At 44.7% G+C, this 25,839-nt stretch overlaps 1 protein-coding gene across 1 annotated transcript in view; it reads right to left on the bottom strand.

The window, feature by feature from the left end:
• Positions 1–25,839, bottom strand: part of HMCN1 (hemicentin 1) — a 166,762-nt gene that overhangs the window by 33,287 nt on the left and 107,636 nt on the right. Inside the window, exons 47-69 of the mRNA XM_053950663.1 lie at positions 23,170–23,283; positions 20,618–20,704; positions 20,021–20,212; positions 19,094–19,267; positions 18,036–18,149; positions 16,462–16,607; positions 14,726–14,876; positions 13,828–14,031; positions 12,181–12,294; positions 11,174–11,361; positions 10,644–10,740; positions 7,568–7,729; positions 7,264–7,377; positions 6,943–7,145; positions 6,626–6,707; positions 6,381–6,512; positions 6,009–6,158; positions 4,836–4,995; positions 4,158–4,282; positions 2,565–2,748; positions 2,293–2,390; positions 999–1,277; positions 168–358 (exon numbers count right to left, since the gene is read on the bottom strand). Coding sequence (XP_053806638.1) covers positions 168–358; positions 999–1,277; positions 2,293–2,390; positions 2,565–2,748; positions 4,158–4,282; positions 4,836–4,995; positions 6,009–6,158; positions 6,381–6,512; positions 6,626–6,707; positions 6,943–7,145; positions 7,264–7,377; positions 7,568–7,729; positions 10,644–10,740; positions 11,174–11,361; positions 12,181–12,294; positions 13,828–14,031; positions 14,726–14,876; positions 16,462–16,607; positions 18,036–18,149; positions 19,094–19,267; positions 20,021–20,212; positions 20,618–20,704; positions 23,170–23,283 — 3,461 coding nt within the window. The remainder of the gene's footprint in view (positions 1–167; positions 359–998; positions 1,278–2,292; positions 2,391–2,564; positions 2,749–4,157; positions 4,283–4,835; positions 4,996–6,008; positions 6,159–6,380; positions 6,513–6,625; positions 6,708–6,942; positions 7,146–7,263; positions 7,378–7,567; positions 7,730–10,643; positions 10,741–11,173; positions 11,362–12,180; positions 12,295–13,827; positions 14,032–14,725; positions 14,877–16,461; positions 16,608–18,035; positions 18,150–19,093; positions 19,268–20,020; positions 20,213–20,617; positions 20,705–23,169; positions 23,284–25,839) is intronic.

The following is a 25,839-nucleotide window of genomic DNA, read 5'->3' as shown; positions in this document are numbered from 1 at the left end:
GTTAATTGATTCAGGTTTTTAAAGGTTGTTTCACCTGGACCTTTCTCTAACCACAAATGCAGGTGAGTGAATTTTAGGGGTTTTTAGGACACCGCTGAGAATGGTCCTAAGGCAGGAACCATTTTAGGGATTGCAGAACTGAGCCTGTTTTGAAACAAACACTCTACCTGAGCACTGGTTATTCGGAGGGCTTCTCTTAGCATGTGAATATTGTCAGTCTGCAGCAGTGGGCGCCCATCCTTCATCCATGAGATTTTGGGCACTGGGATTCCAGAGGAGATGCAGAGGAGCTCAAGTGGGTTGTTAACAATGACAGAGAGCTCTTCTGGTTCATCTGAACCATTGATATGTGGCGGCTCTGAGGAAGGAAAAACATTCCAGTTCTTTATGGACTCAAAACACCTGTAAAAACTAACTGAAAACATGATCTTGTGGGTAGAGTCTGTAGAATTAGTCTACATTAAGTTATTTCTGACCGTATCATGAACTCATTGAGGAACTCAGGTAATTTCTATCAAGTAATTTGCATATTTTGTGATTTAGAATTATTAGTTAGAAAATGTTTTTAAAAATATAGATAAAACACTGTATAATCTCAGCAATTAGATTTATCAGGCTTTTAACTGTTGTGCTTTCAGCTGTGCATCTTCCTGTCAAGCTGAATTTCTGCTAAGCAAAGTTAGTAATTTATAGCATATAATTATATTAATTATAGCACATTTCAGTACTTGGGAAATACATACTGTATTGCACATTCACACATCTTTAGGTATCTTTAATTTACTTATTCCTCTCATTTATCATTATTGAAATTACCAAGTTGGACAGGGCTTGGAGCAACCTGGGATAGTGGAACCTGCTCATGGCAACACGAGGGGTGGCACTGGATGGGCTTTAAGGTCCCTCCCAACCCAAACCACTCTGGGATTCTGTGAGCCCATGGAAACTCCTTATCCCTGGAAGTGTTGTAAGTGTCATGCCGACAGGCGAGCACTCACCCTGCACCTTCAGGACGAAGTGCTTGCTGCTGTGCCCAGCGGCGTTGGAGGCCACGCAGGTGTACGTGCCCGTGTCCGCAGGCGCTGCCCTCGGCACCTGCAGCACCATCCCGCGCCTGCTGGAGCCCAGGTGGGCCCCCAGGGGCAGGGCCAGGCCATCCTTGAGCCACGACACCTTGGGGACAGGGGAGCCATCGCTCACACAGCCCAGGGTGGCCGTGTCGCCCCGCAGCACCAGCACCTCCTCCGTGCCCCCCGCATTGTCCAGGCTGGGCGGCACTGCGGGGACAGAGCTCAGTCACACACGGGACAGGGACACCTTGGGGACAGAGCTCAGTCACACACAGGAGAGAGGCACTGTAGGGACAGAGCTCAGTCACACACGGGACAGGGACACCTTGGGGACAGAGCTCAGTCACAGGAGAGAGGCACTGTAGGGACAGAGCTCAGTCACACACGGGACAGGGACATGGGGACAGAGCTCAGTCACACACAGGAGAGAGGCACTGTAGGGACAGAGCTCAGTCACACACAGGACAGGGACATGGGGACAGAGCTCAGTCACACACAGCACAGGGACATGGGGACAGAGCTCAGTCACACACAGGACAGGGACAGAGCTCTGAGCTCAGTCACACACGGGACAGGGACATGGGGACAGAGCACAGTCACACACAGGACAGGGACACCTTGGGGACAGAGCACAGTCACACACGGGACAGGGACACCTTGGGGACAGAGCACAGTCACACACGGGACAGGGACACCTTGGGGACAGAGCACAGTCACACACAGCACAGGGACAGAGCTCTGTCACACAGCACAGGGACAGAGCTCTGTCACACACAGGACAGGGACACCTTGGGGACAGAGCTGTGTCGCAGCGCAGGGGTATTCCGGGCACAGAACAGCTGGAACAGCTGCCTTTCTGCACTTCCCCACTTACGTAGCTGTGCTAAACTTTGCTTACAAATTAAATATTATTCTTTCTAAAAAAAAACTGTGACACATTATGGGAGTTCGAATTAGATGAGCTTTAAGGTCCCTTCCAACCAAAATCACCCTGTGATTTTATGGTTATGGGTAACAATTCAAGTAAGGACTTCTAGGGTTAAAACACTTTCTATTTAGAAAAACCCCAACATTTTGAAAAGTTAGTATTTCCCCAGTGATCATCTCTAAGATGTACTTGTGGCTGTCTGCAATAAGGTGTTGATGAGAAAGAAAACTGACAAGTACATTTAAGAAATCGAGAAATAAGATTCTTTACGTAAAACATTTCAGAGACACTCACCCAAAACTTGCAGGTTGTAATGTTTGTTGTGCACTCCAGCCCTGTTAGATGCTACACAAGTGTACACTCCAGTATCAGATACCTGCACTCGGCTAAGTCTAAGGAAAAAGCAATTAAAGCAAGCTGTAAATGGAATGCATGGAACACATTACCTTTGTTATGGTGTGGTTTGGATCAAATTTTACTCTTGCTTCCAAAAATACAGCAGCATTATGCTGATGTTGCAAAAAAAACCCCAGAAACTCAGCTAGTTAAAAGAAAAGAAAACCAACCTGAGAATCTGTCCAGCTGAGAGGAGCTTGATCTGAGAGGAGACAGACAGAGGAAGGCCATTCTTCAGCCAGTGGAGCTGTGGTGGGGGGGTCCCAGCAGCAGCACATTCAATATTTAGGGAGGTGTCCAAAAGGGCAGTGAGTTCCTCTGCTTCATCTTTACTATTGGCTATCGTTGGAGGAACTGCATTTTGTAGATGATGGAAAGGAATGTATTAAAACAGGCTCTTGAAACCATTCCACCCTGCAGGAAATCCTGCCCCTAATGCCCCACTGGCAATTCAGTAAGAGGATCCCATTTTTGGTAGAATAAATCCTCAGACAATACTATTGAGCACTAAAAATCATCCATTTATATATTTCAAGTCAGAGGCACTGTACAATGACAGTAGACTTCTCTTTGATTTGCCAGCCTGTAGCAAGCAAGACAGAGCTTAGGACCTGAAGTTCCTGGGGAGAGAAGGACAGTAGAGGAAGGGATGGGCTGAACCCAGGGCCAGAAAGGACCACTCAAACTCGTGGCCTTCAATAAATCTTAAATACAATGAAATCACAGAGGAGGAAAGCTAGCTTACTGATGTCTGGATACATCTGCTGACTTCATTCTTAACTGGAGGAAGTTCAAAATGTCTAGGTAAGCATTCTGCATGATGACACAAACTGCTGCTTTGGGGCTCTTTGGGGTTACAGGTTAGTTTGAAAGTCATGGCCTTGGGGGGTTCACTACATAAGGAAGCCCAGCCAGGTGCAGCTCCAGGCACTGGCTCAGTTAGGATCCCATCACTCACTGGGACAGTGACACCAATAAGACTTTTAAGTTGGTTATTGCTTGAACTTCAGCCAATACAAACAGAGCACAAACTCCCTGCTGTTGTGCAGAGCCATTCTGTTCCAAAAAGATGTGCTGTGGTCATTCAGGGCTGTTTTTTATGATACCAAGGTCCTCTCTTACTGCTCTGCTCGTGCCTGTGTTCCCAGTGACTCTGAGTCTGTGTAAGTGGGACAGACATCTAGCCTGCAGTGAAACCATGCCTGGGCAGAACTCTCCTTTCCTCCCTCCACTTTACTTAATGACCAGATTTTCCACAACTTAAAATATCCACTCTCTATGCTGCTAAAGGCTTACGCTCACTAGCCACTGCATGTCAAACTGTGCAATTTCCTCCAACACTCCCTCATTTTTAAACTCTGGGGACCTTTAACTATCAGTTGCCTTCATACCACTCTGCTCATAGCTGATGTGCTTTGATTGGAATTAGGGAAGATAATACAACAAAACAGCAGGGTCACAGGAAATCAGCCTCAATATAATCTCCCCCACAAGAAATAAAAAATCACCACAAGCAGAATCCCTCTGTTATGAAATCCACCAAAGAATTAATTCCTGTTTATCCCAAACCACATTTACCAGCAATTTCAACCCTTTTGTCATTGACAGAACATCCTGTGTAGTATCTACAGCACAGGCAATTGGAAACATGTGCATGCAGGATTCCACTGCAGACAGGCATTCCTCTCTGGGCTCTCCCTTGGGAGCACTCCCAAGGATGGGATTATGGAGCAGACCTGGGTTTCACATCTGGTAGAACTCACCATATACATTCAGGTTGAAAATCCTGTCCTCCTCTCCTGCAGGGTTAGTAGCCACACAAGTGTATTTTCCTGTGTCTGAGGTGAGAGCTCTGGAGATGTTTAATGTGCTGCCATCTGGAGTCACTCTATAAAGCACAGTGAGTTTGCTTAGTGTTCCTCTGACCTAGCAAATAAACAGTCTGATCTGCACATTTCAGTAACTACCTCTATCCTCCTGGGAGCTTGATGAAAGAAGCATTGTGTTTTGCAAAATATTTTTGTTAGAGATAGGCTAAAAAGTTTTTCCTAGAGATGTCCTGTTTAACTTGGTTTTAAGATTCAACTCCAGCCAGGCTTTTGAAGGACCCATAATGAAAAGCATTAAGTAAAGTGTTTCCATGCCTCAGATCTTTCCCCTCCAAAGGAACTAAATGACCTTAATAAACTTCCATGAAGCTGATGAACTTGTATGGAATTTATTAACTGAGAAAGACATAAATATCATATACTTATCTCTGTTAAGAAAATGAAATTTAAAAAAAAATCAAAGGACTAACAAATTGTACTTGATTTATAGAAGCTAAGGAGGGAGATGATATTCTTAACCTGGCTAAGCTCCAGTTCAGGCTCTCCTCACATTCCCTCCTTAGGGCCCTTAAAATTATAGAAGAGAATGCAGTGTCTGCTTATTTTTCTTGCCTTATCCTTTGTAAATCATCGCTGGCAACTGTTTTTCCATCCTTCAGCCACTGCACATCCGGGGTGGGCACTCCAGTGGCATTGCAGAGCAGCTGGACACTCTCTCCCAGGAGCACACTGACCTCGCTCGGCATCTCAGAGCCAGCAATGCTGGGAGGAACTGGAAATGCACCATGGAAGGATGACATTAGGCATCAAGAAATGTAAGCTGAACTAGAAAGTGCAGCAGTGCAGCACCTGGGGCAGGTTCTCAGCAGCTGTGGCTGCCCCTGGACCCCTGGAAGTGTCCAAGGCCAGGTTGGATGGGGCTTTGATAGTGGAAGGTGTGTCTGCTCATGGCAGGGGGTGGCACTGGATGGGCTTTAAGATCCCTTCCACCCCAAACCAGTCTGGGATTGTGTGACCAACACCATCACAGCCCTGTGAACAGCCACACTAATTCCATCCTAATCAAAGCCATTTCCAACCTGCACTCCCACAGAACAAGGATGAAAGTCCTGCTATCCATGAAGTCAAGACTGTCAGTCCCACTAATAAGTCCTGAGCATTTCAAGCTATTTCAGACACATTCGATCAAACAACCAGCTTGACATTCCATTCTTAAACTTGGAGAAAAACTGGCAGAACTAAAACTAATTGTACACCAGTGCAATTAGTGCGGATGAGTCATTAGGAACAGAGGAAAACACAACAGTTGCAGACTAAGGGTGATTCACATCGAGGCAGGAGACAATTCCATAACAAATAAGGGTTTGTCATTTGAGGTGGGGGCAGGGGAAGTATTCCTAAGGAAATTCTGGCAGTAGGTCTTTGCTAACTCCTGCCATGGCACAACAGGTACCACTGCTCCTGAATCCATCTCCATGTGCTGCTCCACAACCAACCAAGGCAGCTCTGGTGCTCAGCAGGAGGAAGGATGTGACCAGTAGCAGACACACACAAGCTGCACAACTCTGTTCAAGTCCCACAGTCAGGGCTTAAGGATATTCTTTTCCATGCAAATTTTGGACTAGAAGTATTGAATTCTCCAACCACTCTCCCCTCTGGTTACAAAATTACAGTCCAAATTCTCCACTTTTTGTTTATGTGATCTCAGTGTCCCCAGCACAGACAGTGTAACATTTACCCAATGTTCAACCAGTTCTGCTCCCTGCATCCTCCCCCATTCCTCACCTTGGATGGAGAGCACATAGGTTTTGTGAGCTTTCCCTTCTGGATTGGAGGCAATACACGTGTAGGTGCCACTGTCCAGGAGCTGAGAGCGAGCGATCTGAAGCTTGCTTCCACCAGATAAAATATGAACTTCAAGAGAATCCAAGTTTTCTGAAATACATAAACAAGTCACCCTTCCAAAACAGCTACGGGGTGCAAACATCTCTTTTGGGAGAAATTGTTCCATCAAAGTTTCAAAACAAAGATTCCAATCAGTTCTCATAAGACTCTGTCTAGATACAAATAAAGAAAAAACAGAAACCAGACAGCAAACAGCAAAGTGGTGCCTCAAAGAAGGGCAGAAGAGGAGTAAAAAGCATGAGACAATGTTACCTATTGGTTTTCCATTCTTAAGCCACACTAATGTGGGAGGAGGAATTCCAGTAGCATCGCACACAAAGGTGACAGGATTACTGATGGATTCAATGACCAGCTCTTGCTCAGGGCCTTCTATACTTGGAGGCACTGTGAATGGAATGGAAGCAGTAAGAATGTTATGTAAACTAATTTTGAAGTGCCTAATCTGCTAAGTTTATGTTATTATAATAATTATTGTAGATGATGCAGAGGGTGCTTACCATAAACATTGAGATGGAAATTTTTATCATCTCGTCCAGCAATATTTATGGCTTTGCACACATACTGTCCTGTGTCAGAAACCTGAAATAAAAACAAGTTTTAAAAGAAATCATTATGGATTCTCATTTTAATGCTACAGTTTAGAGACATTAACAACCTGTGTCTCTGCAAACTCAAAGTTCTTCTCACAGGATGAAAAGCCTCCAGAAAACACATCTCCCATGTACAGCAAATAAAATACACCACTAAAGACTGAAGTAATTGCTTGGCAGTGGCAGAGCAGTGGCAGATGCAGCCTCCCCCCAGCCTGGCCCACCTCTGCAGCCTTAATCCGCAGGGTCTGCCCATCTGCCAGGACCTCCACGGCAGCGGAGTCGGGAATGAGGCGGCTGTTCTTGTACCAGGTGATGACCGGGGCTGGGATGGCGTTGGACTCGCAGTCCAGGGTCACCGGGGTGCCCACTCGCACGTTCAGCACTGTCACCGACGCTCCCCCCTGGGCCTTGATGCTCGGGGGCACTGGGGAAGGAGCCCAGACTCAGTTCTGCATTGTGTTGAAACAACCCCGTAAAGCAGATAAACCTCCCCACACTTCCCAAGCAATAGATACTATTTCAGAAAAGAGTAAAACACGAACCAAGGACAGTCAGGAAGCTCTTCTTCTGACTTTCCCCAGCTTGGTTCCTGGCAGTACAAGTGTACTCTCCACCATCTGACAGCTTGGCTCGGGGAATCTGCAGCGTCCGAGCACCTGGAGCGAGGAGAGAAGGCTGGAGGTTTGCTCTGTGGTGATTGTGTCAGTCCCAAAGGCTGGTTTAGAACTGCAGGTGCAACAGGCAGAGCACAGGCACTGTGCCCCACGAAGAGTGGCCATGGGCCCTGCCACGACAAACCAGACAGAAGCTGAGCCCAAAGGCTGCAGAATAGCTGAGATTCCTCACCAGGCACAATAAAAGTGTTGGAATTGGAACTGATAGGCTTTCCATTCTTGAGCCAGCTGAGATCAGGAGGTGGAAAGCCTGTGACCTCACAAGTCAGAGAGATGAAATTATTCACCACCACCGTCAGATTCTCAGGGTTAGTCCCAACAACACTTGGAGGAACTGTGAAGAGAGAAATACATTAATAGCATCTATCACTGCATCAGCAAAGGATTTCCCACAAGATCATGATTTACTGTATTAAAGCTGAACTGCTGCATTCTGCCAAAGGGTCAGGTTGCAAGAATCTTTCACATCCTATGAATGGATCCACTGCTTTTTGGATGCATCTGGAAATGAGATTGAAACAATCTAATGGTCATTCCTGTTCCTGTACTTCACAACAATGTCAATTATTTCACTTGCAGTCCTTCTGTGCTGGAGGCTTGGGAGGGCTAGTGAACCTACATGAGATCCTGACAATGCACTGCCAATTTTCTAACGCTGCTCGTGGACATTTGCTGTGTGAGGCAGAACAGAGCAAATTCCCATTGTCAGGATAAGTGATATGACTATCACTTCCTTCTGATTCCTTGCTGCTCCTGCTCTCTGCAACAGTCCATTTTCCACCTACAGAGACCCCAAATTTTTTCCTCCCAACACAGTTCATAGTGGTTCTGTCAACCAGACAAACCTGCTGCTTAGCAGTGAGCTAAGCACTGGAAAATCCTGGCATGCAGCATTGCTCCAAGGGGTGCATTCCTTAAGCTTACAAGTCCCAGAATTTTTAAATCAAGAATAGTTTGACATGTGACCTTTCTACAAGAACGATTTAGAATGAAAGAATTGTAAATCTCTTCCTTTTAATAAACCCCAAGCTCTAGTTGCCATGTTTTTGCAGTGGGGATATATAAAACACTTAATAGGAAGGCAAAAGCATGTTCTTGGCTTTATTGGGTGGAAAAATCATTCCAAAGAACAGATGGAATCCTCCTCTTCAAAGACAGAAACGTTTAAGTATTTTGGCCCATCTTCCCCTGAAATGCTCCAGCTGTTTGCTGCCACTTGAGTGACACAAACCAGTCATTTAGGCAACTTTATGGCTCCTCTGGGCACTGCACAAACAAGAGCAGCCCATGTAAATGGGGAATTCAGTCCATATTTTCCAGCTTGGAATAACTGAAGAATATTTCCCTGATAAAGAGGATAAAATGCTTCACTAGAGCAAGTGGAGAATTCTCATCTGGTGACATTTGATAGTTACTTGTATTTATTTACTTTTACAGCTCATTTTCCACAGATGTGATTATTGGCAGTGGGCAATTTAATGTACAGGGCCAAATCTCAGCTGTCTTTAATGAAACTTGCTTAAATTGTGTCAGTGGTTGATTTCAATTTCTGCAGCAAAAAACACCCACAGATGTACCAAAGGTAATCTGCATATGCAAATGTATCTGTGTGTGCATAAAGACACAGTCATGGGCTCAAATATAGCACGCAGCATGAAAATTACCTATTATTTCCCTATTTTAAATCTGGGTGCTTATTTTCTATGTTTTAAAGGGTGTTATATTAGCTTTATTGTTTTTCTTAATTTTATTTATTTTATCTTCACCTTGGAGACCAGAAGTGAATTTTTCAATTCAATAAAGAGGATCATCTTTAGTATTTTATTTTAATTTATGAGAGCAGTTCTATTAGAAACACATAAAACTGCTGGGAAATAGCTTTTTTTTTTTGACACTGACAAAACACAGATCTTTCTGCTTACTGATAATGCATTTTCCTTAGTGCTTCACACTGTGTGGTCTTTTCCTGAACAGCTACACTCCAATTTTTCAAATTAAACTGCATTAAGAAAAATAGACCTAAGTTGGTAATACTGTTGAGTTAGAATTCAAACTTCATGCAAATATTTCTTTGAAGAGAATAGTATTTAGCCATAGTCACTAAAACCAAATATTTTTAAGACAGAAGTTTAAATTTAAACACGAATGTCAGGAAAAGTGAAATATTTTGATTTAAATGCAAAACTCACACATCAGGAAATCTGGACAGACTCCACTGTCTGTCCAGAAAATAACTTCTCAGAGAACAACTCCAGGGCAAATTCTTCCCATGACAACACTATTTTTGGCTAAATGCATTACTGAGTAGCAAAAAGTGCTATAAATCTGTGCCATGTAGTAGGTAAATTTGCTCCATGTGTGACAGAGGAAAACATGCAATTATTCTGAGTGCAATAAGCTGACTCCTCACATTCCTGGGATGCTGGTACTGTCTTTAGGTGGCAGAAAGCACAGCCCTTGTTTTCTATGAGATAGAGCAGAAAAAAATGTAGCTGCCAGTATTCCTTGTCAGGTTGAAACGTGGAATGGTACAGAAGAATTAGTGGGAATGATACTTCTTTTCTCTTCAGGATGGAAAGCTGAAAGTGGGCAGAAATAGAAGGGGAAGTTTGGGCTTTCTCTTAAATGTTAATTAGAGATGCCTTAATTTTCTGAAGTTATCGGGAGAGGGAAGGGAAGGTAGTGGAGACTGTTTCATGAAAAATGTCTTGGTTTTATTTGTCTTAGACTTCTGGTGCTTAAAGCCAACATTTATTTTCAACCTATTGTAATTCCACAAGAAAACCAAAAACAGAGAGGAGAAAGGAACTTCGAAGGGTACACTTCTAAAAACCAAGCTTTTACAAGCTGTGTACCTTTGTTTGATGCTTTCTGTCATTAATTTCTTTGAAAAAATTCATTTTCTGAATGTATCAAAACAGGTTATAATCCAACCTACTTATAATTCATGATTCCAGGGCTCAGCAAGCCCAATAGGGTGAACACAGCCATCATACAAGGCTCCCTCAATTACAATTCCCACCTTTCTGGAACACCTATGAGGAGCCGAAGCCATGTGGTATCAAGAGCCATATGTTGTCAAGGTACTTTAAACTGATATTTGAGTTCTGGTCTGTCAGAATCCCCATGACACCCAGTAGGACTCACATTAATAAAGCTGAGGGGGTCTGAGCACTCTGCTAAAAATAACACACCTAAGCTGAACCAGCACTTGACAGAAGACAGAAGTTATGGATGACAGCACTTACCGTGAACATTGAGGTTAAAATACTTCTTGGCACGTCCAGCTATGTTTTCTGCAATGCAGACATACCTGCCAGTATCTGTTATCTGGGAATTCAAAATCTAAGGCAAAAAAAAAGACAAAATATGGCTTTGGAGCTAATATATAGACAATTCACTGCCAAAGAAGCAAGTAGAGAGGATTAAGCCCAGCTCTCTGCTTTCATAGTTTTATTCAATTTCATTCAATTTCATTCATCAATGGGAAGGGAAGTTCTTCAGAATACACTATTTTCACTATTTTCTCAAAAGAAGTCAGTAATATTTAAAAGCACGTGATTTCAATTGATGTGGTTCGTAGCATGATCCCACAAATGTTTGGATCTAAGGAATTACATGGGAGTGAGAAGCAGCAGGTGAGGGACAGAACAAAGGACAAAAACTCCTTATGTTTGCAGAACCTTGTAGGAGAAAGAAAATACTTCCTACTCAGCCCAACCAGGCAGTTTTTCATTGCCAAAACCCAGTTTTTCCACTATGAAAAGGGTTACAGTACCTGTAACCTCCTTCCATTGGACAGAAATGTGTGTTTGTCATCCTCTGCTAGGAGCTGGCCATCCTTCTGCCAGGTGATCCCTGGGAAAGGGCTCCCACTGGGAATGCAGTCCATGGCTGCCTCCTTGCTCACCAGCACAGTCACCTCCTCAGGCAGGTCCCCGTCAGCCCCACTGATGGATGGGGGAGCTGCAGGGAGCAAAGGTGACAAGAACACTCACTCAGCACCTCTCAGATGGTTGTGAGATTAGACTGGGTTTGCAGGAGGAAGGAGTGAAACCTCCAGGGAATCCAGTGAAAGATAAAGCCATCCCATGAATAGTTCAGCTGGAACAACTCAGCCTAACTCCAAGGACTGCAGCAGAACTACAATTATTCACAGAGTGAAGGAGAGGTGAAAACCCATCTTCCAATTATTCCACTGTGTTCTTTGCCATCAAAATAAAAGATGATTTCCAAGGCAGGACCCCTTCGTAACAATAAATCAGTATTTTCAGTGATATAACACCGCCATAAAGGCAGAGAAGTGTTTCCAAAGGCTAAAACATTGAGTCCATCAACAGACACAAAAGGTCATCCAAATGGTTGTACAGGCATTCATTAATCTAAATCCTCAGTTCCCTTCAGGCTTTGGGAGTTCTGCAGGTATTGTAAAAAATTATGGCCAAAATAAAGAAAGAGAAAAAAATCTTGGTCACAATTCTCAACGGGAAGCTGAAGAGAGAACAAGAGACGCCAAGATAAAAGCTGGATTTTTACCTATGCTTTTCTTTCTGGTGAATGCTGAGAGCTGTAACACAACTGAGTTCCTGTAACAATAACCTACACACATGGAACTAAGAACATCACCACTCTGTTCACACAGCTCTGTACAGCTCCAGCACCCTAAACACATTACCGTCATGGTTTACAAATAAACATTACAAACACTAGGGACTGCTGGAATGCAGTGGTTGGTTATTTTGCACAGAAGCCTTTTTTGGCACTCAGAGGAGAAGAGGAGCTCACAGAGCACTCGGACGTGGTAGTGGATGGAGTCCTGCCCCGCCTCGTTGACCGCCACACACGCGTATCTGCCGGCGTCCTCCGTGCGGGCCCGCGCGATCTGCAGCACCCGGCCTCCTGCAAACCAAAGGCCAAGGCAGCATCAAGCACTCTCCATCATCTCCACACCACATCCCACCAGAGACCTGAGCAAGCAAACTTATGAATGGTCAGCATTTGGTCTGAATTATAAGTAGCTAAAGGTTTTTATTTCCTGGCTACTTTATCTGCAGGCAGATAGTTGGAGCGCAGCCATGCTCATACTGAAATGTTAGAAAGGAGGAATTAATTCCACAAAAAGGAAGATCATGCTGCAGCAATATGTAGCCAGGCAATATGTATCCATCAAAAACAGAGATATTTCTCAGTAAGATGGCACAGAACTAATAGGCAAAAGGAAATATAAGCACAGAATCTTCTGTTCCAAACTGAACAGATTTACTTCTGAGGCTTAGAGGTACCTTTCACTCTATTCTTCATAAAAGCATAGCCATATAAATACCTTCAGAATGACAGGAGATCTTAGGAATATACTTTGTGAGTATTTGTCATTGCTCTCTGAAGAGATGAAAAAGGTGGACAAACAGGTCTTCCCTTTTTACCACTGCCCTTCCTTAAACATTCAATCCCAAACCATCTCTCATCTAGCAACACTCATGACTGTAGGCAGCTCTTTCCCTTCCCCACGAGCTTTAGTAGGGGGTAATGACCATTTTCCTGCTGCAAACACACTTACCATGCCTCATCTCTTGGTTAAGAGGCTTTTTCTAGTAAAATTATTTTTTTGTCAAAGCAAATTTAAGAAGGAAATAAATCAGGAACACATCAGAGAGACAGCATCATTGCTGTATTTCATTCTGCAATACACTGAAGTATCCAAAGCCAGGTTGGATGGGGCTTGGAGCAACCTGGGCTAGTGGAAGGTGTCCCTGTCCATGGCAGAGGGTGGAATGAGATGGGCCTTAAGATTCCTTCAAATCAAACCGCTCTGCGATTCCATGATTCACTGTGAGAGTTCAGTGGTGACATTCACACCATTTTAGGGACTATTTCTTAAATGAAAGCAAACAACTTAAGGCCAAGGACTGGAGAGAAACATTTCCAGCTAATGAAGTCTGAAAAGAACATTAAAGAAGCATTCTGAACAGGAGAAGTGTGTCATCACTACACAAATACCAGCACTAAGGCCATTTCTTAACCATAGAATGGTTTGGGTTGGAAGGGACTTTAGAGATCATCCAGTGCAACCCCCTAACCTGGCCTTGGACACTGTCAGAGATCCAGGGGCAGCCACAGCTTCTCTGGGCTCCCGGTGCCCAGCTTCTCCCCACCCTCATGGCCAAGTATTGCTTCCCAATATCCAATCTAAACCCACTCTCTTTTAATTTGAGTCCATATCCCCTTGTCCTGTCCCTCCAGCCCTTGTAAACAGCCTCTCTCCATCCTTCCTGTCAGCCCCTTCAGGCACTGCAAGGTCACAATGAGGTCAGCCTGAGGTGTCTTTTCTCCAGGTGAACAATCCCAACTCTCCCAGCCTTTCCTCACAGCAGAGCTGCTCCACCCCTCTGATCACCTCAGTGCAGGGCCAGAGAGTGCCAGTTGAGCACCCACCTGGCAGGATGAGCACTCTGTCACTGGAGCTCAGGGGATGCCCATCCTTAAACCACGTGAGCACAGGGGGAGGAACAGCATTGGTCTCACAGTACAGTGAGAGGGGGTTGTTGACAATCACATCTTTAGTTTCTCCACCCCTTTGTGCATCCACCATGTTCCCAGCTTCCCATTCCCTGTAAGACTTTTGGAAGCTAGGAGGAACTACAATAAAGAAGAGGAATAATGTTAGCATTTTGCAGCAGAAATAGCTGGTTTTAAAGTCAAGAAATAAGAAGGTATTGTAATGTTCAATAGCAGCAATAAAAATTAAATAAACCCCTCCCCCCACATTAAGTTACCCAGGAAAACTCTAGATCCTCTAGAATGAACAATTGAGCAATTTACTGAGTATGTTTTTTTAAGAATAATAAATAACAGAGTAAGATGACCTGGTAACAAACACAGAGGGTATTCATCAACAAAAATACTTAAACAATGAGGTATCTGGTTTCACTCAAGCTCTCATTTTGTCTAAATTTTCAGAAATTACTCATGATTGTTTCCTCGTATTGACACACAGTAGGCCAATAGGATGCTTATGTCTGGGGCCTCTAAATACTACTTGAAACAGAAAAGTAAAGTATGTCTTAGTTCAAAACAAATCAAAATTTTTCATGGCATTTAGAACAAGATCAGAGTTGCTATGTCATTGCACTGATGTCAGAAACACAACATATAAAAGAATAATCAACTACTACATGTCAGCAATGAGTAAAATATCCCTGAAATCCAAGTCACACAGAACACAAAAGCATTGGGTTTGACCACGCAAGGGTAAAGGACCTAAAATTATTAATTCCAACATCCCAGAATACTAGAAAGGCAGGCTACCAGGAGAGTTTTATTCCCCTTTTACCTTGTATATTTACATCAAATTCCAGCTCATCCTCCCCAGCAACGTTGGAGGCCAGGCAAGTGTAGCGCCCTGTGTCTGACACCTGGGCCTCCTTGATGTGCAGGGTGTGGCCACTGCCCTGGATCAGGACGTGCTCATCTGCCTGCAGTGGCTGCAATGTCAATTCACATGAAAATTAATACTCAGCAAAGAACACACCAGAAATAGCCAGATTTGTGGTAGTGATATGAGTAAACTCAATCAAGCTCCAAGTTCCTGGAGACAATTTTCTTTTCAGAAAACTCTGCATCTTCATCCTTCTGATCATGGTGGCTGGTCTCCTCAAGGATGTGATTTTCCATCACTCCTAGGCCCAGGACACTGCTGAGAGGAGCAATGCCATTCCCATCAGGCCAGGGCTCTTGTGACATTGGATCCAATCAGGCTGATCCAATCCCTGAACTCACTGGCCAAGCTTCCAATACCTGGAAAACTCACAGCTTTCGGTAAGGTGAACAAATGGATCTAACCCATCCTACACATCTGCTGCCAGCAAGGACACGTTTTGAACATAGAATGGACAAAGCAGCAGCACAAAGAGACACAGGATTAGATATTCCTGTGCCCAAATGTGGCTCACACGTGACAGCAGAGGCTGCAGTGACGCAGCTTGTGTGTCCAGAATACATAAGATGTGCTCACCTACATCAGCAGCCTGGGCTGGTGGAAGGTGTCCCTGCCCATGGCAGAGGTGGCACTGGATGGGCTTTGAGGTCCCTTCCAACCCAAACCATGCCATAAGCCCATGCTTCCATGATCAGGGAGTCAGCACTGAACTCCTGGCCTGCAGGGGCAGTTCACTCAGTCCATGGACAGGAGTGAGAGCCTTTCACCCAGGGCAGCCTAAGGAGCAGCAGCTGGTGTGCCAGTGGCAGTCAGGTGTGCACAGTCACTGCCTTTGGGGACCTCTTAACTCCCCAAATTGAGTTTTTCTTTGGCAACAGAGGCAGGACTCCCAGGGATCCCAGAACACCAGAGCACACCTGAAACAGCCAGCAGGTGGATTATCCACATTATTCCCACATGCTCCTTAAATCCAGGAAGAGCTGTTCCACAATGAGTGTCCTACCACGAACAGCTCAAGCAAAGATTATACTCTCCTTTCTTACAGAAGAGCAGCACAGTTCCTTTTTTATTCATCCCCTGTGCTGTATTTCAGCATGTCCCCGTGGCCCTGCCCTTCCCAAGCTCTCCAGACAGATTCATGGAGCGATGTGTGTGGCAGGACTTGTGCCTCACCCCCTCCAGAGCAGCCAGATGCTCTTGTGGCTTTGTGAGCTCTGCCAGGACCAAGAGGGAGGCTCTGCAACTTCTGCAAGGGCAGCACTTGAGAGAACCATCTGTAAATAACAGGGCCTTCGGGGGCTTTACACAACAGCCACGGGCCCTGTGGTCACACCAGGGGATGCTCCTGCCAAGAAGGGCTCTCCCTCTCCCAGCACAGGCCAGTGCCAGGCCTGCAGACTCCAGCTCCGGTGTCTCAGGCACTGCCAGGCACCCACCAAAAGCCAGGATATCGATTTGCAGAGGTCTGGGTGCCAGCAAACACTTGAAACTGCTAGGCAGTGCTTCTGCCAGCAGCAGGGAGCGAGGGTGACTCCAGCTGCCCTGCATGGATGCTATTCCCAGGGACAGGGAACACACAGCTGTCCCTGTCCCACGTCTCCTCAGAGGAAGGAATCGAGTTTGTGACTGGCCTGTCCATCCTTGTACCAGCTGATGGCAGCAGCAGGAATGGCGTGAGCTTCACACTCCAGGGTCAGGCTGTGGTTCACTTTGATCTTCACCTCCTTGGGGGACAGCCCTGTCCCTGAGACATCCCCTTTGGCAATGGTGGGTGGAACTGCACACAGACAAAGGCAGAGAGGGGAGAGACTGTCATGGCTTACTGGATGCTGCAGCATTTCAACATTAACTGGAATGATAACCTCCTGGAAAGCAAGCATTCCCCCAATAAACTGCCTCTTGCCCACATCCAAATGCCAAATTATTACTTTTATATATATATATATATGTATGTATGTATGTTCAGCTATTTTTAGTACAGTTATTATGTACAAAAATATACAAAACAGTGTTCAACACTTTTAAACATGCAGGTTTTTAAACATGCAAACCTGACTAGAGCCCTACCTAACTACAGCACTTCATCATTACCTGCCTGGCTTCAACTCCATAACATTCAGGGTATTGTAGTCATTAAAGAGCATTTTAATGGAAACTAATATTCCCAGAAACATATGTTTGATCACAAGTCCACACTCAGGGTAGCTGGTAAAAACTCAACATTTCCACTGAAATCCCAGTGGATTGCAAAATCCTGTTTCTTTCTGAATCAGAAGGAAAATAGAATATTTCAAAATTCTTCAGCTACCCCCCAGCTTGGTCTCATAATATTTCTGAAATTATGTAAAATGCTTTCAGAGCATTTTCTACTCTTTTTTTTTTCCACTGGGAATTTTTAAATTTTCCCCTAATACTTACAGTGTCCTAATAACTGACAGTTGCAATGGCATTTGGGGGTGGAGGGCATTACATTCCCACATAGCCATGCATTAGTAATGAACTCATTTGTCACCTTCTCATTATTCCAAATCCAGTGGGGCCTTATTAAGGACTTACTGTAATTAAATAACAGTATGGTTACTGTAAGAGAGCAAACCAATTCCAAATCAGACTGGGAAATTAAAAAAAAAGGTAAAAATCATGCTTGACTGAGCCCATAATGAAGAGTTTTAGCATTAAAATTGAGTATTTAGGTAGAATGCTCAAAGGATAATGTGCTGACAGAAATTTGAATGGGAAAACTTTTGTGCATATGGAATCTTATGGAAGGATATAAAAATAGTATCCTTCTGTTTTACCTTCCTCAATAAAGTGTCCCACTAGATGTTAGAGGCCCTCTCCTGTTTTTCTGAAATGGTTTCTGTGCTCAGGAGATTCTCTGCTCACACCTCCCATTGTGCTGCTCTCATCTGACTTGAAAATCAGCACCAAATGAGGCATCTCAGAGGAAACTGGAGTTCAGTGTTTCTCAAACGTCCTCCCCTGGGTGACATAAAGGCTTTTAGCACAACTCTAGCATTGCAAAAGATGCAACAATCAACTTTTTCTGGTGTCTTTCCTCCAGCAATGCCAGGAGCTAATGCAGATGTTTGCTCAGCAAAGCCACTAATAGGAAACCTTGTATTCACTAGGATAACACTGCAATGGGGAAAATGGAAGAATGCAAAATTAGAAGAGATTTCCAAAACTGAAAGCATTGCCATACTGTAGACTTTCACTTCATAGTGCCTCAGGGTCTCCCCAGCCTCGTTTGTGGCTATGCAGGTGTATCTTCCAGCACTGTCCTGCTGGGCATTCAGGATCTGCAGGGTCCGCCCACCTGCCAAAGACACCAACCTTTAATAGCACTCACACCACACTCTTGCTTCCCAGTTATTTAAATACTTTTTCCAGCATATTTCCAACCCTTTGGACCAAAATCTGCCCTTTGAAAAGTAGAAAAACTGACTGCTTACTACCACGTGCAACAAATGAGTGCATGATTCATGGCAGTGCTGTGGAGCAACTCCTGTGGCTTATGGATTCTTGGGAAATTTGTTAACAAATTTCCTCAAGAAATCTGTGCAGGGAATTTCTTGAAGATATTTAGCCAAGACTCATTCTTTCTCTGAACACTTGCAGTTAACAAGGTAAGGTACTCTTACATCTACAGTAATCCAGTGTTCCCTCTGAAGCTTGTTCCCATTTTCCACCTCCACAAATACTACGGAAAATGGAGTTCAGTGAGAAATTATTCTAGGGAGAAATTATTCTACTAACTAAAAATGGCAAACTACTAATGACCTAGAAAAATCCCACCTCATTCTCTTTATTAATTTATATCTCCCTCCATCTAATTTCCACACTTAATTGCAAGTCATTTATATTCATCACTAACTCATATGAATTTTCCCATCATTTTGCTTGACAGTACAAAAGGATAAATACATAATAAAGCACAAATAAACAATCAGTTAATGTGAAGTACTTAAAAATATTGGAATGGGAAGTGCTAGAGAAGTTCAAAGAATCCCAGAATGGTTTGGGCTGGAAGGAACTTAAAGCCCATTCATGGGCGGGAGCATCTTCCACTAGCTCAGCTTGCTCCAAGCCCCATCCAGCCTGGTCTTGGATACTTCCAGGGATGGGGCAGCCACAGCTTCTCTGGGCACCCTGTGCCAGTGCATTGCACTACATAGAGATATATTTTTTTAAAGAAGTCTGTAACAGAAAAACATGCAATAAAATAATCAGGTGTTATTTCTCAATAAGGACAGAGTTTACCTGGCAGAATGCGGATGTTTCTGCTGGACTCTAAGGGATTCCCATCTTTCAGCCAGGTGATGGTGGCTGGGGGGTAGGAATAAGCTTCACAGACCAGTGAGGTGGGGCTGTTGAGAATAACGGTGATATCCTCTGCATTCCCTTGGCTGTCTGCTCCCACAATGCTTGGAGCCACTGGGAACAAAAAAAATCAGTAACCACAGGGAGGAAAGCCCCTCTCTGAAAAGCCCATTTTCTGGTCCCTGATCAGTCTAGGAATCTGAGCTGCAGCCTCAGCTAGCTGGGAGTCAGTCCTACAAGGAGCACCCAGACAACACCCACACCCAGACAACATTCAGCTGGTTTTATGTTTTGTCCTGAAGTCAACAGTAATCCCAAACCAGTGGCATTCACTCCCACCCGTGCCTTTGTCAAGCACAGCTCCCCAGGAAGACAGCCACCACTCCCTGAGCAGAGCTGCTGCTTGATGATCCTGGAAAGAGGGATAAGCCTAGGAACAAGGCTGTGGAAAACAAACTCACTATTGTTTGCACTTCGTTGTGCAATAATCCTCATGGAAAAAAAAAAAACAAAAAACAAAACAAAACAAAACAAGGAGTGCAGATGGTTTCAGCTTTTCTGAAGAGATCACAATCTGAAATGCTCTTCAGATGCTCCTTCCTTGAATCACAATAAGCCAAAATGCTGTCCTGCCCATTCCATAGGGATGATATCCTGTGAAGGCTCCATGTGTTCCAGCTCTGTTGTCTAAAGCACAGCACTGGTGTTTCTATTAAATCATTATCACTTATCAATTACTAAGATGTAAAATTCTAATCACAGACAGACAACCTGTGCACTGCTGTCAAAAAAGCCCTACAGAATTCCAAGAGGACTCCTTCTTCCCAAGCTGCCTGCTCCTGTGGCAGAGACAGCCCAGCTGCTCACCAAGCACGTTGAGGCTGTAGGTTTTGCTCCTGTCCCCAGCAGCGTTGGATGCCAGACAGGTGTAGCGCCCCGTGTCCAGGAGCTGCGCCTCGGAGATCTGCAGGGATCGCCCGCTGGACAAGATCCTGGGATCTCCAGCCTCAGCCAGAGCCTGCCCATCCTTCAGCCACGTCACCTGTGGCACGGGGTTCCCTTGATGGAGTCAGGAAAATGGCAAACGTGAGTTGGTGCATAACCTCTAGGATATACCAAGATTTCTGAGAAACAGGAAAATACAGTTTCAGGTGTGCTTTTCACGTACATTCAAGGCGGGAAGTTTTGGAAAATGCATTCTGGAGTTTCTGAACCTCCTGAAGTGATATACACCTCCTCTGAAATTCCACAGGCCTTTGGAGAAGAAATATCACAGCAACATCCCTCTTGGTTCACCTCATCCAACCTTCACAAGGAGTGCTTAGCCCTGTTCTAAGCATCACAGTTAAATCTGAGATTTAAAAATCCCACTGAACTGAAATCCCCTTGAAAACAGGCCGTGCAGCAGCAGTGATCTGACCATGGCTTTGATGAGCAAAGGTAAATCATAAACTGTTCTCTTACCTGTCACCTCACACGTCAGGGTAACTCCGTGCTTCTCTTTCACTTTCACATCTTCCAGAGCATTTTCCCCCACAATCCCTGGAGGCACTGCAACAGGCAAGGACACAACATCAGCATGGTTTCAGCAACACTGAAACACAACAGGCTGCTTGATGGTGCTGCTAGGAGGGATGAGCCCGGGAACACAGGACTAGGAGAACAAAGCACTGTTTGTGCTTGGTTACACAGTAACTGCCATAAAAAAACAAGAGCAATCCAAAAGATTCCCAACAAGTGGATACTGTGCCACAGCTTACCAGTGTTCTCAGCAAATACAGCTAATTCCATATGGGAATGAACCACTACCTAGGTCTAAAGGCACCTTGCTGTGGTACAAATTACATTTCTCTAGGGAAGTAGAAGATAAAATCCCTAAAATACCTATCCCACCTCCCCCAAACAGCCAACCCAAGGCAAGGAAACTCCTATTGTATGGCCGACATGTTTCCAAATTATCCTGGTCATCTTGTGTTTTTGGATGTGGAGGGCAGATTATGAGCATGCTGGGGAGTAGCTGTGCTGGTTAAAAGCTGTGATCAATTATTTCTTTCAGGGTAGAGGTGTTTGTAGATCAGGCCAAAAGAAACAGGCACTACAAGTCAAAGTAGGCATGGAGTGTAACAGGCTGTAAAGGAGACCTGTAGTTATTAGAAAGCAGCTCCATCTCCAGGAGATATAGGAAATTTTTAACAAAAATGTCACAGTAAGGAGCCATATTTATGTTTTAATAATCCTGCAAAATGCAAACTTTCAGCCTAGATAGAAGACCTAAGAAGAAAGGAATTAAAATATATTTAACAGCTTATTTGTGATCTCGCTCGCTGCTGGAAGCAAACATTTTATAAAAGAATCATGGAAATATACAGAATTCATTGTCAACAGAGACAAGAATGTTACACCAGATTTCTGATAACTAATGAAGGGTTTGAACTTGAGTGAAGGAAACAGATGGGGGGAACAAACTTAAAAATCAAGAAGTTCAGGACTTAAGTCAGACCAGAAGTTACTACTATTGATAAACAAAGACAACAACTCATCACTTTGACTCCAAAATAATACAGTAAGTCATCAGCACATCTTCATTTCAAAAATATGGCAAAGCCACACCAAACCCTTCTTAAATATATAAATATTGTGCTTATTGCACCAAGCTCTGCCTGCAAACTGCTGTGCCTCTGATAATAATCCAGAAAAACCCTGGCATGTCTGTGTACACTTCCCACTGACAGTGACTGATGAGGATTCTGTGTCACTGTCAGGACCCATTCCAGTAACTTTCCTCTAGAAAGACAAAGAAATTACTGGGGGGAGGGAAGAGAAGACTGAACAATGGAATTTTCCACTTGAAATCAGCTTCACTGAGCATTTTTCTTCAAGGAAAACAAATTCTATGCAATAGAGATTCCCAGAACCCTCAAGAACACCCTGCTACTAAAACCCTCCAAAGAAAACAGTCGGACAATGAATGCTTTCCAGTGTTTATCCATCTCTTCCACTCTACCACACTTACACTTCCATGAGCTCATCAAATAAACATGAACTGACTTGCATGGGAGTTATCATTTACTGCCTGAGTATGCCCAAGTCAGCTGAAGGCAATGGAAGATGAGGGTGCTCAGCACCTCAGAGAAAGGAAACTGAGAACAAAATTCGACACAGAAATGTTGAGAGAAAAGTTGCACTGTGCCAGCTCTGACAGTTATTGATAAAAATAACAGTTACTAAACCAAGAAGTAGTGTTTTCTGGGGAAAACACTGATTTGCAAAACTAAGCAATGTGATAGAATATTACATTAATGGTTCCAAATACCATCTGAAGAGCCTGCTGGACAACTCCTGGTCTAAATACATCAGCAGGATCACCCCCTACCACATTGGTTTATACCCTTTGTCATACTAAAGGCTCTGCTGACTGAAGGTTTCCACTGCATTGGAGTTGGGATTGCTGATCCTGGAGAAGAGAAGGCTCTGGGGAGACTTTGGAGCCCCTTCCAGGACCTCAATGGGCTCCAGGAGAGCTGGAGAGGAACTTTGGAAAAGGACCTGGAGAGACAGGACAAGGGGGAATGGCTTCCTACTGCCAGAGGGCAGGGATAGATGGGATATTGGGAAGGAATTTTTCCCAGTGAGGGTGGGGAGGTAGTGGCACAGGTTGCCATCCCTGAAAGTACCCAAGGTCAGGCTGAACAGTGCTTGGAGCAACCTGGGGTAGTGGTGCTCATGGGGGGAGGGTGGAGGGTGGTTAGAATGAGACGTGCTTTAAAGTCCCTTCCAATCTAAACCCTTCCAGGTTTTTATGATTCTGTGTAGAAGAAGCTTCTCTTTACAACCTGATTTTCTGTCTGTGGTATCAAATTCATTTTTTCTCCCTAAGGATGTTAAGGATCCCTAAGGACCCCTATGCGTGTTTTGGCATAATATTTTTAAAAATACTAGCACAGTATACTGAATACCTTCCCCCTTACTGTATAAACCCCTCTCTTGTGCTGCTCCAAACCCAAGCAGGTACTCACCCAGGACAGAGAGGTGGAAGTCCTTCCTGGCCTCTCCTGCAGCATTGGTCACCACACAGGTGTAATGTCCCTTGTCTGCCACGCTCACGGGGCTGAGCCGCAGTGTCCGGCCCCCTGAGACAGCCAAAACAACATCAGAGTCCTGCTCTGCCACCCAGCACCATCCCAGGGCTGGGCAGGGCACACACACCCTGCTCTGCCGCCCAGCACCATCCCAGGGCTGGGCAGGGCACACACACCCTGCTCTGCCACCCAGCACCATCCCAGGGCTGGGCAGGGCACACACACCCTGCTCTGCCGCCCAGCACCATCCCAGGGCTGGGCAGGGCACACACACCCTGCTCTGCCACCCAGCACCATCCCAGGGCTGGGCAGGGCACACACACCCTGCTCTGCCATCCAGCACCATCCCAGGGCTGGGCAGGGCACACACACCCTGCTCTACTGCATGGGATTCATGGATTGGCACTTAGGATATGGCAGGAACGCTGTGCTTGTAACACACACTGCTGGGCAGGAAATTGGGACAGCACATAGTGCTTCAGACAGCAGGGTTTTCACTCACAAGGTGTGCTTTGCTGTACTGAGATTCTAGATGAATGTTCAGGAAAATTGATAATGCCTCATCAGTGCTTTTTATGTGTGTACACACAAAAATAAGCTTATTTCTATAAATACCTTGTCTTATAAATACCCTTAAGGTATTTTCTTATGTACAGATAAGGAATAAAATTCCACTTCTCCCTTCTAGCATTTGCATTAATTGTGCCATCAATAGTGATAGTAACAGCTGATAACAGCACTGGCTTACATGCAATTGTTTAAAAGAACAGATTCTTCTCGACTCTGTAGTTGTCAAGTCAACTTTGTACAGATATGTTTGTTTAAAAGGAAGATTTGCAAGTATGTTTGACCAAAGATCAGGAATATCCCTGCTTTGCCATCGCAGAGTAACTTCTCTTTCCTTGTTTTTTGGCACAGGAACAGCAGAACAGACATTAGGGAGCATTTGAGTGTGAAGCCAAAGGTGGCAGCCAGCCTGCAGCTTTTCCAGTTTCTGGTTAGCAGCTTTCCCATCAGCAACCATTCCCTAATCCACACCACACCTGCCCTGGGCAGCTCCTGCCTGTGGCTATCACTGTTGAGACACAGCCCGAAAAGTGATGATCCTGGTCATGCACTTGGAGGAACAAGCTGTTGAGCTGGTTAATGAATGTGCCTGTGCCCAAGGAATCCTGCCTGCCAGAGGGAGCACTGGGAGACTGAGGGAGCCTCAGGTCTTCCAGCCTCGTGTCTCCCTGATCCCTCCTCCCATTCATCCCTGCACAAGGCCAAAGCAGAAGTAGAAACCCGTCTGCAGGAGACTGTGACCTTCCCCTGGCATCACACACCAGAGCACACCCAGCCCTCCAGTGCTGAGGCAGGACAGATTTTCTAAATCTGGCTAAACAGAAGCTCTTCTCCTTCCTAAAGCCCATGTACAGCTTAGGGCATGGACTACATGGGAAGCAGGAGGGGTACAGTGGATTTTTTTTCTTTTTCCCAGAAGATATGCAGGAAGGATCATCAAAAGCAAACATTGGTATTTGGACAATGCTCTCAAGCACTGGGTGGGGTTGTTGGGGTGTCCTGTGCAGGGCCAGGAGTTGGACTGCATGGTCCTTGTGGGTCCCTTCCAGCTCAGGATATTCTGTGATTCCATGATCTGAATTAACTGACTAAAAGCTGTCAGCAGTGTGTCCACACACTGGAATTATCTACAATGCCAAGTATGTTTTCAGTCAACAGAACCAAAATCTTGCTTTGGCAAAGTATTTAACTCCAAAATTAGAGGAGGATTTTTGTTGTTGTTTTTTACTGCTTTACAAGCACAAATAAAGCTCCAAGTGCCATGCTGGCTACAGTTCACTACCACAACGTGTAGCTTTTTGAAGCACAAAGTTTGGAGGAAAACAAAGCCCTGAGCCCTGGCGTGTTTCCCCTCCCACACAATAAACATCTTTTTGTCTCTCCCTTCCTGACTCTCAATCCGGGAGGTGAGATTAGTGTGGGTGTAGAAAGCAACAGGCAGGACAGAAACAATCAAGCCCAGAAGATGTTATTTTTGTTGATGGTAACTTGAGACAGAAGGGAATAGAGAGCAGCTCCCAGAGCCAGGTTCATCCTGGGAAATAATCACACACCCACTCCTTTTTCCACACACCATATGCAAAAATAGGAAAGCACAGGACAGGACTATCTGTAACATTAAAAGCTGCACTCATTAAAATATCCTGAAGCTTATCAGCTTCAAATGCAGTCTTAGCTGAGCTCTTAAACACCTTCCAGCTCTTTACCTGTCTGACAGTTTCCTTAGGTTCATGATGCAGGCTTTGCAGGGTCGCTATCACGGAGTATTAGAAACTCCATCAAAACTTACTGGCATGAGATTTCTACTTGCCAGAGGCAAATCCAAGGTCAAAGAAACAACACTGCCAGAAATGCTTTTACATGCACTTATTTCTGAGGCTGTCTTTGGTTTCATATACAGACCCATAGAAATTAGAGATGTGCTTTGGTTTTTGTCATTTGTTCTTTCAAAGATTTTTCCTCTTTAAATGGTAAAACAACTGTGAAGAGGAAGAGGTGGAAAAAAATAAATAGGAGAGCCAATGAAGAGTATTTCTGGGC

Source organism: Vidua chalybeata, chromosome 9, assembly GCF_026979565.1.
Source record: "Vidua chalybeata isolate OUT-0048 chromosome 9, bVidCha1 merged haplotype, whole genome shotgun sequence".
NCBI lineage: Eukaryota > Metazoa > Chordata > Aves > Passeriformes > Viduidae > Vidua > Vidua chalybeata.
This window is presented reverse-complemented; position numbering and strand designations above follow the sequence as displayed.